At 37.2% G+C, this 17,741-nt stretch overlaps 1 protein-coding gene across 2 annotated transcripts in view; it reads left to right on the forward strand.

Annotated features, from left to right (window-relative positions):
• The first annotated feature begins 868 nt into the window (after window positions 1–868).
• Window positions 869–17,741, forward strand: part of DPYD (dihydropyrimidine dehydrogenase) — a 922,996-nt gene continuing 906,123 nt past the window's right edge. The window contains exon 1 of one of the 2 annotated variants that reach the window (XM_070779940.1): window positions 869–1,148. In XM_070779940.1, coding sequence (XP_070636041.1) covers window positions 1,110–1,148 — 39 coding nt within the window. In that variant the 5' untranslated portion in view covers window positions 869–1,109. The remainder of the gene's footprint in view (window positions 1,149–17,741) is intronic. The other variant, XM_070779937.1, reaches the window with a different exon arrangement.

Genomic DNA, 17,741 nt, shown 5'->3' on the forward strand with positions numbered 1-17,741 from the left:
GATAACCTAACACAGTGTTTGGTAATGAAAATGTTCAATAAATATTTATTGAATGAAATGATGAACTAATGAAAGAATAATGATGAAGAGGAAATACTAGAACCCAGATGCTCACTGTCTAGCCAAGAGAACTAAGAAGTGTGATAAAATCCTTAACAGAAGTAAGCAGGATGAGTTTCAGGAGAAGAGAGGACGATGGAGGGAAAATGGAGAGAGACATGTGGAGTACAGATAGATATACTCAGAGGTGAGGAGAATATTTTCTGGATTGAGACCATCTCCAAATGAAATAGTTCCCTCCCCAGCAAGCTCTAAAACAAAACATAAAGAACAACTCCTGACAAGAGCTTCACGTTTTAGAATTATTTTTTTAAAGAATGGATTGTCCTGCAAATATACAACCTTGATTCTGTACCACCTACAGGACTTAACTGCTTGCTGCTTCTGACTGTAGAAATTTTTTCTCACCTCTATTCCTGGCCCCTCTTCTCCTCGCCTCCCTCTTGCCCCCGCCCCCAGGGACCGTCCATTTTCAGAAAACCCTTGCCCTTTCCTGTTTCCGCCTATTTGTTGAATGTACGGAGGAACATTTACTACCTTATCCCTGAGGAATTCTGAAGATGCAGTTGCCAAAAGACAGTGTTTCTGCACCTCGCAGGGCTCCTGTGGAAGGAAAGAAAATGAATAATTTGTTACTTAGGGCGTCGATTGTTTTTACCTTTAATCTTGCGGCTCTGTCACATCTAGCCCCCACCTACCTAGCTCTGCCTCGAACAGTTTATAGACGAGAGGCCAGTGCGCTCTCTCCCTCCCTTCCTGCCAAGAGTAGCAGGAAAACAAGCAGCTAGGAGGAGGGGCGGAGGCGGGAGCCGGGGCAGGACTCCATTCCGCCGCTCTGCCCGCTGTGCGGGGCTAGAGGAGCCTCAGGGCCCCGCGCGCAGCCCCGCCCCGGGGGCGTCACCGCCTGGCGCCCGCCCCGCCTCCGCGCCTCTGGCCCTCCGTTTTCTATTTCTAGGGGCGCTCGGGCAAGCTGTCACTTTCGTCTCTGGCTGAAGCCTGAGGACGCGGAAGGGTTCGTGGCAAGGAAACCCCAGGCTCTGGGCATCGCCATGGCCCCTGTGCTAAGCAAGGACGTGGCGGATATCGAGGTACCGACTGCGCGCGGGCTGGCGAGGGGAGGGCGGGGAGCGCAGCTGGTGGGTGCCCGAAAGGGCGCTGCGGCCACCGCCGGGCCGGGAAAAGAGTGGGAGACTCGGGAAACTTTGCCTCCGCTCGAGTTCTGCGGAGGAGGAGGAGGAGCAGGAGCAGCAGAGGAGCCGGCGCCCCGTGTGGGCTGGCGGGGAGAAGAGTGGGAGTCCGCGGCTGCAGGGGTGTCCTTCGCGTTGGGACCTGGCTGTTTACTTCGGAGTCGGGGTCCGAAGTTTCTGGGTGGCCGTGACTGAAGCACTAGAAGAGTTCGAGGGAGATGGACTTTCTCATAAGGGCGTTCATTTCGCAGCCTATCCCGCACTTCCTCTTTTGCCCTGTAAGCGTTTCGGGATACCTGTCTGTTACCCCCACTTCCAGTCGCTGAATTCTGCATATTTGCAGAGGTGGAGGATAGAAATAATGGAGATGTATATGTAAGCTACAGCAGCCACTGCTAGCCTTAGTATTGCTTATGAAAGTAACATAGGGAAGAACGAGATAGGATATTGAGAACATGAAAAATACAGTGCCTTCAGAAATACAAAATAAACTGTATATTCCTCTTCTCAACAGTTTTTTTTATTTTCTCTTGCACCGTGTTCCTGTAAAAATGTCATCTTTTTCCCTGTGAATAAACAGGAAGTAACATGTAGTAACCTGAAGTAACATGACCATTTCCTTCGATTTCTCCCTAGGACCTTTATGCATGCGACGAGAGAAATATAATTACAAGCAGTGATTTTAGACATACTAATCCAGTGTTCACAGTTCTGAGCTAAAATAAACTGCTTTTTAGTTTTTTGTTGTGTTTTGCTTGGGGCTTTTTTGTGCATGCCTGTGTTTTCTTAACAAATGACATTTTTCTTTCCTCCGTCCTTTCAGTCAGTGGCTTAAGTAAAACTTTAAAACCACCTGTTTGCAAAAGAGCTGCTTTTGCCACCGCGTTGCCTCTAACATTGATTGTAGGAACTTTGTGTTCTGTTTGGGGGATGGTAGTAGTGTTTTCTCCAGACTCCATACTTCGTTTGAAAAATCCATCGTGGTAATTAGAGCCAAAGTATGACTGAGCACACACGCACATGCTGTGTGTACATGTCTACTTAATTTTACTTGTGATTTCTCTTGTGGATAGTTTACTTTTTCATATTGATCAGTGTGATATATTTAACCCAATATTCATTCATGCACAAGGTAAAGGATGATTGATTTATGTTGGCCTTTTTGGTCCTTGTTACTTTGACTTAACCAACCCCCGTCCCCCCACCCCTTTTTAAGCTAACTCAAATAGTAACCTTCTGACAACATTCATGTAGTACTGATGTACTGACATCAGAATTAAGAATGTCAGAGGGCTGGCGGCTTTTGGAGTTTGAATTTCTTTATCGGTAGCTGTTTTGCATTTGTCCATGAAATCAGTTCTTAACCACATTACACTAAGGAAAAGATGCCACTGAAACATTAATGACCAGTTTAATTTCCCGAATTGTTTCAACTAAGACTATTTAAGAAGGTCAGACCCTTACATTTACTCACCTCAGTCTAACCTTAGTCAGCCTGATATTACTTGTAATATAGAATAGTGGTATTTAAGCTTTTTCAGCTTTTGTGTAGTTCACACATGCAACACACTTTAATCAGTAACATCTTTCATCACACATAGTTATTTTCTTTTCCCTCAAAGTAATATCCACGATTCCTGAGCTAGAGTACCATGAAAGAGCATGAAATTCATCATTAAAATATAATGCAGTGTGAAAAAATACATTAAGTCTAGAGGAATACATTCAAGTGTAGATGTCTCAAGTGATCCTATTGACTCACCAAAGTTCATTTTTTTGAATGAATTATGAAAGCTCATAATTTTTAGTTTTCTATCAAATTTGAATGCATACATTGGATTTGGTTTTTTTGAATGAATTCATTAAAACCATTGTCTAGAAATTTATCTGCTTGTGACCATTGCCTTAGTCTCAAATATATGAAGCACACCATCTTTAAAAAAAATTATCAGTGTAAAACAGAGTACATGTTCAATTGATAAATGAGAAAAGAACAGAAGGTGATAGTAACAACCCTCTATAACAGTGATTTAATTTCCCCCTTAAGCTACCTATAGAACCTCAAGTTGCAGTGAAGCAGCCAAGAAATATTTTATTTCTGGGGCAAAAAGTTATTGAGGTTTACAGAATTATTTTGTGTGCTCACTCCATATTTCTAACCTCAATCCAATATCACATCTGGGTTTGAAGGGCTGAGAGCATAAAAAACAGTCAGAAGGTCACCAGACTCCAAAACTAAAATATCCCTGGGTAGGAAGATAGGCATAGCAAGGATGCAGTAGTAGATAACAGGTACTTGGCAATAGAACCTAGCTCATATGCTCAAAAATTATTGTCGTTATAGAAGATGTATGAGAAATCAGACTTTTTTCCAGATATGTTAATGTGGTTCAGGACCACATTGTTTTGGAATCTGGTGCAAATTGCCTGTGGTTGAGGTCTATTTCTACGCCTTTTCAGACAGGTGACTGTTTAAATACCTAACTTCTCTGTGTCACATTTGCATGATTTGCTAAGTAAGGAGAATAATCAGACAAGAAAACATATCATAGCACATCTTCTCCAGAAAAGAACAAAATATGATAAAATTAAAAATTTTGAACACTAAGGAAAATCACTGCCTATGAAATAATTGTTATTTTAAAGTTCATTAATGTAGCTATAGACTTAAAAGATATTTTGCTTTGTGGGCTTACTTTTAGGATACAACTGAATTTTATCAAGAATGACTTTTGAATACAAATTCTTTGGGGAAGGTTTCAAAAAAGGTGACTATCAGACATTGATCACTTTCCCTCACCTCAGCAATACCTTCACAATAATTCACTTAGTTTGAATCAACAACTGGTGTAATGTCATTATCTGTACTTTTAAAAGCAAGTAAGAAGGATTTTGGAAGAGTTCACTTTTGTTCAGTGTTTTGTTCCTCTCCACTGACATGGATAATTGAGAATTTACTATAGAAGTATAGCTGAAGAAAAATGTTTGCAGGTACAGTGAACTTTTAATTAACTCTTTGGATATTAATAATTCTGGTAAGTATTTATAACTGAACTGAATTGCTATATACCACTCTACTGTTTCCACAACCCCAAGTCAAGATTTTTTCTTAGAATTATCAGTTAATGACTCTTTGGTAGTTTATAAACTCATTTCAAATTTACTGTGAATAAAAAAAAAAAGGTTTCAGTCCAATATCCACAAAATCATAATACTTTTAGAGTTAAATAGAAATGGTTTTTGAATAACTGATCCTATAACTTCTATTCATTTGAGAAGACAGTCGAGAATTTTGTGTTTATTAATTAAGAAAATAAGATAATAAAGTGATGGCTTTGGGAAACGGGAGTATAAGGGTAACAACTTGGAGAAATTAAATTTTTAGGAGAATTTTGCAAAAAGGCTAATTCGTTGGTAGAGGTGAGAAAAGATATTGCAAGAATACCCTTTATTATAACTGCTTTTGCCCCTGGGGAGGGAGGAGGTAGATCCCAAGAAGAAAATACAGACACAGCTTTGCAGAAGGTATGCATTATTTATTTATATAAACCTACATTTTTTTTTAAGTCCAGTTTTGTTTCCTTGCTTTTATTGATTGGGTGCCACAAATCTCTGGGAATGCTATCTTGACTTGCTAAGGCTTTTAAAGCATTAAAACTAAAATTTCATTTTCAATTTGTTTTGTGAGTTTGCATTTTTAAAAATATACTTGTTCTCCCTACTTTAAGCTGTCCTGTGGACAATACTTAATTTTAAAGTATTTCTCCTTTCTAAGGAATTTAGCAGGGCAGTAGAAACGTGCCTGATTACAGTATTTGGAAAGTTACTCCAAATTTGGAGTTATTTCAGTGGAAGCCTCTTGTAGCTTTAAGGTACTATACACATTTCTATAGTTAAGAATGGTCATATATATATATACATTTCATTATAGTTTTTCTTCTAAATTCTGCCTCCTACACATGAATTCAGATGACTTGCTTTCAGTGATTTAATTAAAAACTGAGATTAATGACTAATGATGAATCCATCACTAGGGAGATTTTTAGATTGGATCTGCTTAATCTTAATCATAGCAGATAGTGTTGACTGATGGCTTAATTGTAAAAGTGTGCTAAAATTCAATAGCCTCCTTTCTTACATTGTAGAAGGAATATCCAGTTTTGGAAAGCTCCACCTTTGCAGTGAGGAATTAATAAGAATACTATGAAGACCTTTAATCAAAATGCTGAGATAATTGGATGATCATTAAGCAATCATATCTTTCCTTAACTATTTGAATACAGTATTTTACCATACGTTGTATATGAACTGGCAACACAACAGCTGAAAAATAGACCTTCCTATAGGATAAACAGGTGTGGTCACTTGTGGGGAGAATTCAAAAAATTAGCATAATGTTAAGTTACAATATTAGAAATACTAAAATTAAAGACAATGAGACTGAAAAATATTTCTTGTCATGAAATAATGTGACAAAGAAGCCATAAGATATTTGATATAGTCTAGGCCTCCGTGTGCTGAAGAGATTGAAAATGAGAACTGGCCAATTTGCCTTTCTGCTTCTTAGCTAAATGGACACAGTGATAAATAGTCCTTAAAACTGTAAAGAAAATTCTGTGTCATTTATATCCTGCCTTAATTAAAAAATACTTAATAAGGCATTCTAAGATTGTGAATTTATCTATGATCAGGATTTTGATTTTCAAATGTGACATGTTTGCCTTCTGACTTCATTTCCTCTTAATCCTCCATATTAAGACAGAAGGTGTTTTTTGGCCTCAAACATCAATAATGTGGGTGTTCACAGATATCCTGGAGCCAGTTATACTACTGATAACTCTTAATAGGATTATGTCTTTCCTGTGGTTTATAATTATTACTGCTTCCATTGCTTTTAATTAAAATGTTATACTAGTAGATATGAAACATCTGTATTTAATTCAGCATATAACTTTTCTTTCAGACTCTTCACCATACTTATCTATATATTGATGTTAGGAACTCATTATATTTATATAAAATTTTTGATTTGTACTTCAAAAAATTAAGCTTCATTTCATGGTTAGTTTAAAAAACAAAATAAACACACTGTGTTAAAATAGGCCTGTGTTCACATCCTGCCACCAATATTATATATATTTTTGTTTGTATGATTGTGGTCGTTTCCTAAACTGTCATTTCTTTCTTTGTCAGTTGGATTTAATCTTATTTCATGTACTAGATATAAGGATTAATTGGAGTCATGTACATATAATAACTCAGCATCTGTCACTTGAAATATATACCTCTTGAATGGTAGTAGTTATTTTAAATATTATGATTGAATGTATGTTATACATATATGTTATATAAATGTCATTTGGTTAGAATATTGCCCAACTCCAAGAATTAACTAGTGGTATCAAAAGCTGTTAAAATATGTGAGGAAAGAGAGAGTTCATGAAGTTAGAAGAATTATGAGAGGGGCTTATTACAGATTAAAAAAAGTTGCAGACATGACTTATGAGTAAATTCCTGAATTATTTTTGTCAGTATTAACAGTGAGATGGGGGAGTTTTTGAAATTCAGGTCAAATTAAAAGGACTGTCTTCATTTTGCTTTTGATTTCTGTTTAAAAATCATTTTAGCACCCACTGAATAGCAAGCCCTATAGTGTAAGCTGTAAAAGATTTAGAGGAAGCATGTGGTGAAGGCCTTTTCTATATAGGATTGTCCACATCTAACACACTGGGGCAGAGAGTCAAATGCAGGAGTCCTCCTACTCCTAACCCTTGCTGTTTCACTGCATTTGTACATGTGGATTGAATTGTTGGTGTTTTTCTGCATGTTTTTATGACTAGATCAGGTCAAACCATTGGGAAATTTACTTCTTGGCATTCTCAATGATTTTCAGACAGGATTATTGTTATTCTTCTGTGAAAAGAAATCCTTATGTATCATTATTTTAAGAAAAAGTGTCCAGCTCCATATCTCTTGTGTTTAACTGGACTAAACTTACAGTTTCTTTAAGCCATCATATTAGCTTCAAAGAAAGTTTTTTCTGGGCTTCTAAGCATCCTTCCACACACTATATTTGTATAGTATTTTATAATATATATTTACATTATATATTTAATATATATTATATACTGTATATTACAGTATTATATACTATGCTATATATATATATAATATATATTATATATATGTTATAATATTATACATTCTGTAACTGTTTTAAGTCCGAGGGAGGAGGGAATTGGAGATCAACCTATTTTGCACCAGGAAAAGGTAAAGTGTGTCCTTTCTAAAGGATGACTCAGATCATAAACTTTTTGCATTACATTATAATAATTTCATTTCTTTGAGGATTTCAGCTTGGTTGTGTAATAGCATTCTCACTATCCTCTACCTCTATCATAATAATTAAAGAGACAATCTGTGTTCCTACCTCCCAGGTGCTTGGAAATTGATATTATGAGTGCTTATGAATGTCCCCTTGAGGCAATCCTGACTAGGCCACTTTGAAGAAAAATCTCTTCATCAATAATGAAGCCCTGAGGGCCACTTCTCAGGGGACCAACACAAAATTACATGTCAACTCCAGGCCTGATTTATACAGATGGTGCTCAAGGATGGAGCCTGACTGCACTTCTCACTCCCCCAATATTTTATTACCTCCCACTCTCTGCTGATCCACCCCATGCCCCTTCCCACTTTCACTTCTCCCCCCAAGCCTCAGCCTCCAGTTTTCACCTTGTTTTTACCTACTCAAGATTGACTCCTGTAAGTAGATCCACTTCTTTAGTCCTTGTGAAATCCTTTGAATGATATTAAAAATTGACCATAGTAGCATGTTAAAGCTTTAAAAATTTTAGTATATTTAATTAAAGGCCAGGTGAAGATCTTCAGCAAAACAATAGAAGATAATGTGTATTTACTATATGTTAGTGAAAATAAGCATCCTGGGATAGGGGCCAAGTTTGGGCATATTTTTGCTCCACAAGTCAGATCCTTTGCATCTGACCTTGTGGAAGTCACTCAACCTCTGGGAAGAGTCTGCTGATTTCCTCAACAAGTTTGTTATTGATCAGTCTTTCAGTGATGGTTTGTAATAAAATATGAGATTGGTGAAATTGTTTGGAAACATGACCTGCTGGGTGATCATATTAAGGAAATGCAAGGTGGTGGTGTCAGAGCTAGTGTATTTTACACGCTATGTAGGATTAAGTGTACCATTTATACCAGCTGTGTGGATTTGATATACATCTGATTTTTACTTTTTTCATGCTTGCCTGCTTCCTTTTCTTTTTTAATCAAATAAATAAGTCTAAATCTCCCCTGAGCATGCAGAAGAAGTCTGATTTTTCTATATATGGCTGGAGTTCTGTGAAGGTGATCTGGAATTCATAAATTCATATTTTTGTATATCTGTAGGATGATGCTGTCTTTAACTAGGAATTAGGAACAGAGATTCCAAAAAGGAATCAGTTTCTCCAGTGTGCTTTTTGATTGATAACTGTCAGTGGAAACTAGATTACAAATAGCTGGGTCCCCAGGCCCACAGAAATACAAGTTACTTTTCTCTGACTCTGCATCACAGTGTCCTCAAAATTCTGGGGATCTTCTGCTAAATATTTTTCCATGACAGATTTTGGGGAATGCTGATGTAAAAGTTTGATATCCTCAGTAATTCAAAGAGAAAGTTATTCAGTTCCCCTTCACAGATCCCTGGGAATAAATCATGACAACTTTCACAGAAAAATACTCTTTTTGAGGGGTTAATTTTCATTAAAACATTTTTTCATTTCTCTAACTTAATTTTAAAATTATTTTTAGTGATCATTATAAAAGATTTAAAAGATACAAAAAAGGGTGAAAAGAAGATCCCAAACATACAGTCACACCACATAAAACAGTCATGCTAATAGTAATTTAGTATTATCCTATCATGAGGTTTTTTCCCCCTAAATAGGTTAATCATATACAATATTTATATATTTATTGAAGTGTAGTTAATTTACAGTATTAGTTTCAGGTGTACAATATTATGATTCAAAATTTTTATATATTATACTCCATTTCAAGTTATAAAATATTAACTATATTCCCTGTGCTATACAATATAACCTTGTAGCTTATTCATTTATACATAGTACTTTGTATATCTTAATCCACTACCCATATCTTGCCCTTTTTTCCTTTCTTCTCCCCGCTGGTAACCACTAGTTTGTTCTCTGTATCTGTGATTATGTTTCTTTTAGTTATTTTCATCATTTGTTTAATTTATTTTTTGATTCCACATATAAGTGTTAACATGTAGTGTTTGTCTTTCTCCATCTGACTTATTTCACTAAGCATAATACCCTCCAGGTCCATCCATTTTGTTGCAAATGACAAAATTTCATTCTCTGTTTTGACTGAGTAGTATTCCAGTGTGTGTACAGACACACACACACACACACACACACACACACACACACACACACGGCCCCATCCACCAACGAGCAGGCTGCCTTAAGACCCCTTGAACACACAGCCTCTGCTACATATGGCCCTGTCTACCAGTGGGCCTGGGACTTGATCCCACACACCAGGGAGCAGGCATTAGAACTCGTATCCCTAGGGCCCTTCAACCAGAGACTCCAGAACCCAGGTCTTCCCTCAAGTGGGCAGGCAGTAATCCCAGAACCCAGTGAGTTTCAGCCCCATCTGCTAGTGAGTGGACACCAGTTCCAGTTCAGTTACAGCTTGGTGGCCTGCCATGGCAGGGTCCACCTTACCTATCAGCAGGCTGACACCACTCTGAGAAACCTTGGCCAGCCGCCACAGGTTCTGACTCAGCAGTGAGTTAACACAAGCCTGGGGCCATGCAGCCAGAGACCCTGGGAACTGGCTCTGCCCAACAGTGAGCTGGCACTAACCCTGGGATCCCATGGACCCTGGCCCCAGTGTCCCATGGAGCCTACCAGTGTCCAGCACCAGCCTCAGACTCCACCAACCCTGGCCCGACCCACCAGCAGGCCAGTATCAGTTCTGAGATATCATGGACTCCTCAGCCAGTTGCCCTGACTTCCAGCTTCACTCATCAGCACCAAGTTTGGGACACCCAGAAACTCACAGCCTGCCATGGCAGGAACAGGCATTATCTACCAGCAGACAGACTCTAGATCCAGGAATCTTAACCCTATGCCAACCCACTCCAGAACTAGCTTTGCCTAAGAGTTAGCCAGTACAAGTCCTGGGACCTCCTGGGGTTCTCCATCCAGCTGCCTTGTGACCTGGTGCTGCTAACCAGTAGCTGGCAGCTTCTGTACAAGGCAAGACTTGGAAACCAACTGGATGAAGGAGCAGCCACATCTACCAAACTACCCACTGTACTCAGCCTGTTGCAACAGACGTACCCATGCAGCCTTCATAGGTGCACCACTGAGGCATATAGCTCTAGTGATCAGAGGGGACTATACTGCTGGGATGCATAGGGCATCTCCCACAGAAGGCTGCATTTCTCAGGTCAGGAAATGCAACCAACCTACCAGATAAAGAGAAATAAAAACAGCAATTCAGACACAATGAGGCGACAAAGAAACATGTTCCAACAGGTTAAGGTAAACCCCCAGACGGAAAACTAAATAAAGAAGAGATAGGCAATCTACCAGATAAAGTGTTTAAAGTAATGATTGTGAAGATGATCAAAGAACGTGGGAGAAGAATGGATGAACAAAGTGAGAAGTTAGAGGTTTATAACAAACAAAATATAAAGAGAAACCAACTAGAGATGCAGAATACAGTAGTTGAAAGGAAAAACACACTAGAAGGAATCAACAGTAAATGAAATGATACAGAGGAATGGATCAGTGAGCTAGAAGACAGAGTAGTGGAAATTACGGACACTGAACAGAAAAAAAGAATGAAAAAAATGAGGACAACTTAAGAGATCTCTAGGAAAACATAGTAAAAACTATCTCATAAAAACATAGTAACATTTGCATTATAGTTGCCACAGAAGAAGAGAGAAAAGTAAGAGAACAAGGTTGAGGGTATCATAGGTGAAAACTTTCCCAGTCTGAGAAAGAACACAGACATCCAGGTCCAGGAGTCATAGAGAGGCCCAAACGGGATCAACACAAAAAAGATAATACCAAGATGTATTGTAATTGAAATGGGAAAAATTAAAGAGAGAGAGCGAGAATATTAAAAGCAGCAAAGGGAAGAGTGATGAGTTATATAGAATGGAGCTTCAATAAGGCTGTCAACTAACTTTTCTGCAGAAACTCTATAGACATGGTGTACTTAAAGTGATGAAAGGGAAAACCTACAGCCAAGAATACTCAACCCTGCAAGGCTTTCATTCAGATTTGATGGAGAAATAAAAAGCTTTTATAGACAAGCAAAAAGAAAAAGAGTTCAGCACCACCAAACTAGCTTTACAAGAAATATTAAAGAGGCTTTTCTAAGCAAGTAAGAAAAGGCCAGAACTAGAAACATATATAAATTACAAAAGGAAAAGCTCATTGGTAAAAGCAGATACACACTAAAGGTAGTAAATCCACCTCATACAAAGCTAGTAAGAAGGTTAAGAGATGGAAGTAGTAAAATCATCTATATCTGCAAGAGGAAGTTAAGGGCTACACAAAAAGATGTAAAATATGTCAAAAACAATAGTAGTGAGGGAATGGGGAATAAAACTGCAGGATTGCTAAAATGCGTTTGAAATTAAATAAGCAACTTAAGAATCACATACATGTATGTATGTATATACATACATATATAGTTATGTATAGACCTCATACTCAATATTAACCTCAGACCCAAAATCTATAATATATACCACACAAAAAAGAGAAGGAATGCAATATTATATTGGCCTTTTTATTCTGTCAGAAGCATTTCCCTACATTCTTACTAACTTTTTAAATATTTTTAAATAGCAGCATGATTCTCTGGGAGTGGAGATAACAAAATTTATTGAAGATAAACTTCATTATCTTTTCATTCATGCTTTTGAATTGTGGTGTTAGAGAAGATTCTTGAGAGTCCCTTGGGGTTCAAGGAGATCCAACCGGTCAATCCTAAAGGAAATCAGTCCTGAATATTCATTGAAAGGACTGATGCTGAAGCTGCAGCTCCAATATTTGGTCACCTGATGTGAGGAACTGACTCGTTTGAAAAGACTCTGATGCTGGGAAAGATTGAAGGCAGGAGGAGAAGGGAACGACAGAGAATGGGATGCTTGGATGGCATCACCGACTCAATGGACATGAGTTTGAGTAAGCTTAGGGAGTTGGTGATAACAGGGAAGCCTGGCGTGCTGCAGTGCATGGGGTTGCAAAGAGTCAGACAGGACTGAGTGAGCTGAAACTTTATTATCAGACATTTATTTTGTTTTTAGCATAGTTATTAAAAATAATGTTTCAACAAATTTTTTTTCTTAAAATACTGTAAATATTCTTGAGAGGGAGGCTTTAATGGTTTATAGTGCATTTCAGTTACACCTTTCTAACTTACAATGATTCAACTGAATTAAGCAACTTTAAAAGGTATATTTAAAATGGAAAAGGGGCTCATTATTGAGTGCAAAGACAGAAAGGACAAAATGGAATTGGAACCAATTATTCATTTTCCTCATCCTCATACCACCAATACAAGGCTATGAAATGACATTAGGCATTTGGTGGTCATTTCATTTGATGTGAATATGGTTTGATTTGGACTCGGTCCTGACTGATGCTTATTTTTAGTTTGTGGCTTTATTGCCCAATCATGGTTCCTTGTTTTTGCTGCCCTGAGATAACAAGATAAGGGGGTGGGGAGTCTCAAATTGTTATTTTGAATGGATAAATCTCAGATTGTCATCTCAAATGAATAAATATAATACCAACTGCAGATGTCCCAGTTTGTGACTAAGGATAGAAACTCTTATATTGAAGTCCAACTACCAAAATCACTCTAGCAGTCCAGATTCTCAAAGGATTCTTTCGCCTTAAGTCTTTACATTAAAAGAATGAATAATGTGTGTGTGTGTGTGTGTATATACAAGCACATGCATGTTTGCACTTTTTCCCTTTTTCTCATAGTACTTAAGAAGATGAAAGGGGCAATTAGTGTAACTACTTTTGCCTCAACACAGTTGTGTCACAATGACAAATTTAATAAAGCAAAACATTTTTCTTTTGTCCTAGGTGTGTTAACCAAAATAACTTTTTAAAGAAATTTCTTTTCTTTTTTTAATTTTTTAATCTTTTGACTATGCATCCCAGCATGTGGAATCTTATTTTCCCAACCAGAAATCAAACCCACACCCCCTGCATTGGAAGCATGGAGTCTTAACCACTGTACCACCAGGGAAGTTCCAAAATAACTTTTGATTCATGCTTCCTTTTAAAGCTAAAATTTACTTGCAACCCGAACTCTGAAGATTGGTATTCTTAAGCCTCTATGTTTTTTGAAAGAGATAAAGCATTCATAGAAAATTCTTAGATGGTTCATGAAAATTACTGCCCATCACCCCTTCATCCCCAAGCTAGATAGTAGTAAGCAAAACTTTAAAATATTTTTATACGAGTTTAAGATCACATTATCATGAAAGGATGCTAACTGCAGGTAAACTATTGTAAGGATTCGAAATACTTGAAAACTAGTACAGTTTTATATGGCTTTTACCAGTGTTTGAATGTGTATAAAATGATACCCTTTTAAGGTTAATAATGTTTTTTAATTTTTATTAAATTTTTAAATAAAAAAATGATGAAAACATCAAATGGTTCGATTCCTGGGTCGGGAAGATACCCTGGAGGAGGGTGTGGCAACCCACTCCAGTATTCTTGCCTGGAGAATCCCATGGACAGAGGAGCCTGGTGGGCTACAGTCGATGGGGTTTCAAAGAGTTGGACGTGACTGAAGTGACTGAGCACACATAACTGAAGAATGGGGGCAGTAATAGTAACATACCATAAGATTGTTGTATGGTTGAGGGAGACACTACATGTTTAATAGTTTTGAACACATAGTAGCTGTGCAATTATCAGCTATCAAAATATCAATGGCTACCAATGATTGTTTTTATTCTAAGGGGTTTTTTATCCCTTTGAAAATATGGAATGGAGGGGAGGGAAAGAAAACTCGGATGTTTTCTTTCACTGAGTTTGATTTTCACTGAGTTTGGGCAGAGGGCAGTGTGGTAATCAAGGGGTTGGTACGCTGACAGGAACATAGAGTTATAAGGAGTAGAATACAGAGGAAAGATGATGTGAAGATACATGAGAAAAGATTGCCTTATGAGTACGGAGGCTGAGATGGAGTGAATCATCTACATGCCAAGTAATGCAGAGGATTGCCTGCAAACACCAGAGCCTCTACAAGACACAGGTTTCAGAGGAAATAGGGCAGTTGACACTTTAATGTCAGACTTACAGGCCTCAGAACTGTGAGCCTGTTGTTTTATGCCATTCAGTTACCCTAGCAAATGAATACAGATTTTAATATGAATTGCAGAAAAGCAGGGATATTTGTGGAAGGAAGGAAGAGAAGGAGGGGTGAAAGTTTGGAAATAGAGATAGTAAGGCTAGGGATAAGCTAAAGTATGTAACAGGGGAGAGCTTTATAAATTCACATTCATAGCTTAAGGAAGTAATTAAGGTCAAATATCATAATATATTTTAAAGAGCCCTAAACATGCTATTAAAGTCCTGGTCCTGCCACTGTATGGCTTTGTCAAATTAAGCTAATTTCTGTTCATAAAATGGAGATCATGATCCTTTTCCTGTCTACATCACACTATAATTGATTGGAACAAATGAATTAAGAACAAATGCATTTGTAAGCTGGATTATCATGAAGTCATTTGACTTACAGACATGTACAGTACTTGTATGAGGGAAAAGTATGTTATAATTAAATATGACAAAGAACCAAATAGATAAATTCTAAAATCTACACAGAAAATTAAATATATTTTTTTGAAGCTAAAGTTATGAACAAAGTATGTATCTTCATTCAGTTTTATAAGTAATTGTTAAGTATCTGCTATATCCTAAGCACTACATTAAGTATTAATAAGATGTGGGGGCTGGCTAAAAAGATTAATGTGTCTTTCCTAAATGAGCTTATGACATCAGAATGTAATTTGAAGCAAATTCACAAATAAGTATAAATCAAGATAGAAGGTGAAAAGTGCTTGGGTATGATGGTTCAGAATTATGGTGTTAGCATTAAAGTATGCATATTATAAATCTACTTTCATGCAGCTTGATTTAGTTTCACACTGCTATTTTCATTTTATTGAATAAATGATAATAGATTCATGTAAGCTCTGATATAATCTTTTCCCACATTCGCTACAATCTCTTATAATTCAAGGGCCAAAAAATGAGTTAGGTGTCTGTTTCTAGGGATAGATAGAGGACTGTCCTAGCTGAACCAGGTCAAGTGTAAGACAGGTGTTACTGCAGGAGCTGGTAGAGTTAGTGGTAAGAGGGTTAAATGTGGGTCTGTGTACTCAGAGCACTTTTTCCCCCCCACCTTACTTAAAAACATGTTTCCAACCTTTCAAAGATATATTAGTTTCAGAAGTGATGAGGCCAAAGGCATAGAAAGGTTAAATGGTGTGACTATAGGCAGTGGTGAACTGGAAACTAAAATCTATGAAGATGAGCCAGTTTTACATTGCTCTGTATTTAGACATTAAAAAACATGACATGAAAATGAGGAATCAAAGTAGTATAGGAGTGAGAAGTCCTTCAGATGTTACCTCATTTTTTCTCACTGTATGCATTCACAAAATTTCTCAATAAGATGTTTTATATTCAGTTCTTCAAGGAGTCCTTCACATGTGTAAATGAAGCAAAGTATGAATGGCTTCTAATCCACAGACCAGATGGTTGCAGTGGAGGGAGCTGATGAGGCTTCATCAATCACTTCTCAACATGGTGTCAACTGACCAGTTTTGCCCTTTGCTGGGCTTCTTTGACCTCTGACAGGACACAGTCCTTATTTGTTGGAGAAATTAAGAAAAATCGGCAAAATGGACAAGAAAACTGGAATTGGTTTTGGGATTCTAAATATATATGATATATATGTTTTTTCTTTCTTTAGTTTCTATATATTTAGACATATGTTATAAAACTGATTCACCGGACCCCTTGACTGAAGGACATTATTCTTTTGCAGTTCTACTTTATAACAGTAATGATGCCACTGTGAAGACGATCACCTCATATTTGAGAATTAGAAAAAAAATGCATTACAAGGGTGCGAGCTGTGATTAATTTATATTAGCCTAACCATTGCCTCTTTTGTGTCTTTAGTACTAATACAATTTTGATTTAATTATGCTATAATGGCAAATGCTTAGAGGTCCATATTGTGTAATTATAATTTGCTCTACAATGTTCAAAACAAGGCAATTTGTCTAGTTCTCAGTTAATCTGAAAATGAAATAAATCAGGAATCTATGTAATTATTTCATTTCTCAATTTTAAAATAATATGCCTCCATAAGAACCTTTGGTTTAAAAATATAACCTTTGGGTTTGATAACCTTTATTCTTTGAGTCAACTTTTCTGGGGATATTAAATTACATTGACTAGTTATGCAAATTCTCATGCTATTACTCTAGCTCGCCAGTGCCTTTTAATACCCATGGGAACTACTTTGGATTAGAATGGACCTTTGAATTCTTTCCATTATTATTAAGGTATTGTTGCTGAAATGTTATGATTACCTTGCTGCCCAGTGAATCCTATGGAATAAGCTCTGAATTATCCCATTGTTTTAATAAAGGCATCTTTAAATTTAATTTTTTTATTAGTGTAACAAATGCACAATATAAAGATAAAAAATAAAGAAAAGCTTTTAATGAAGTCAGTGGTTCTTTTTACTGTTCCTCCCAGTGACGGATTGGCAAACAACTGACTGGGAGTGAGGAGAGGGGGATGGGAGCAGGGAAGCCATGATTTGCAGCATTTGCTGATTACTAGGTCATAGGCACATTCTCTGTGGCAGACTTTAAACCCTAAAAACATGAAGTTGGGAAAAAAGAAATGTTAATTGTAGGCTCTCCAGTACCCACTGGAGCGCAGTCCAGCATAGCACTGACTTCTCAGCTGTCCTCTCATCTTCTCTCTATTCCTTTTCTAGAGGCAGCACTTTGAGCTGTTTCTGTTTTTAATTCACCCAGTAATATGAGTCCAGTTTCTATTCATCTGTCACATTTTGGGACACTTTTCACTTTTTCTTTGGCTATTTGCCTAGCAGTTTCAGAAAAGTACAATATTTTAAAAGGCTACCTAACGGTTAAATTAAGATTTTAAAACATTAAATATTTGAGTGTCTGGGTTCCTCTAATAGAGTTGAAACTACCAAATAATGGGCTAGATGGTAGAAAACAATAAATTGTAAGATAGTTTCAAGGAAAGTTTTCTAAGGAATAATTTTTAAAAGCTATTATTGGTCCTAAACATATTACTAGGTTAATAATAGAATTAATGTAATAACCACAGGAAATTTCTACAGCCT

Source organism: Bos indicus, chromosome 3 (assembly GCF_029378745.1).
Source record: "Bos indicus isolate NIAB-ARS_2022 breed Sahiwal x Tharparkar chromosome 3, NIAB-ARS_B.indTharparkar_mat_pri_1.0, whole genome shotgun sequence".
Classification (NCBI taxonomy): domain Eukaryota; kingdom Metazoa; phylum Chordata; class Mammalia; order Artiodactyla; family Bovidae; genus Bos; species Bos indicus.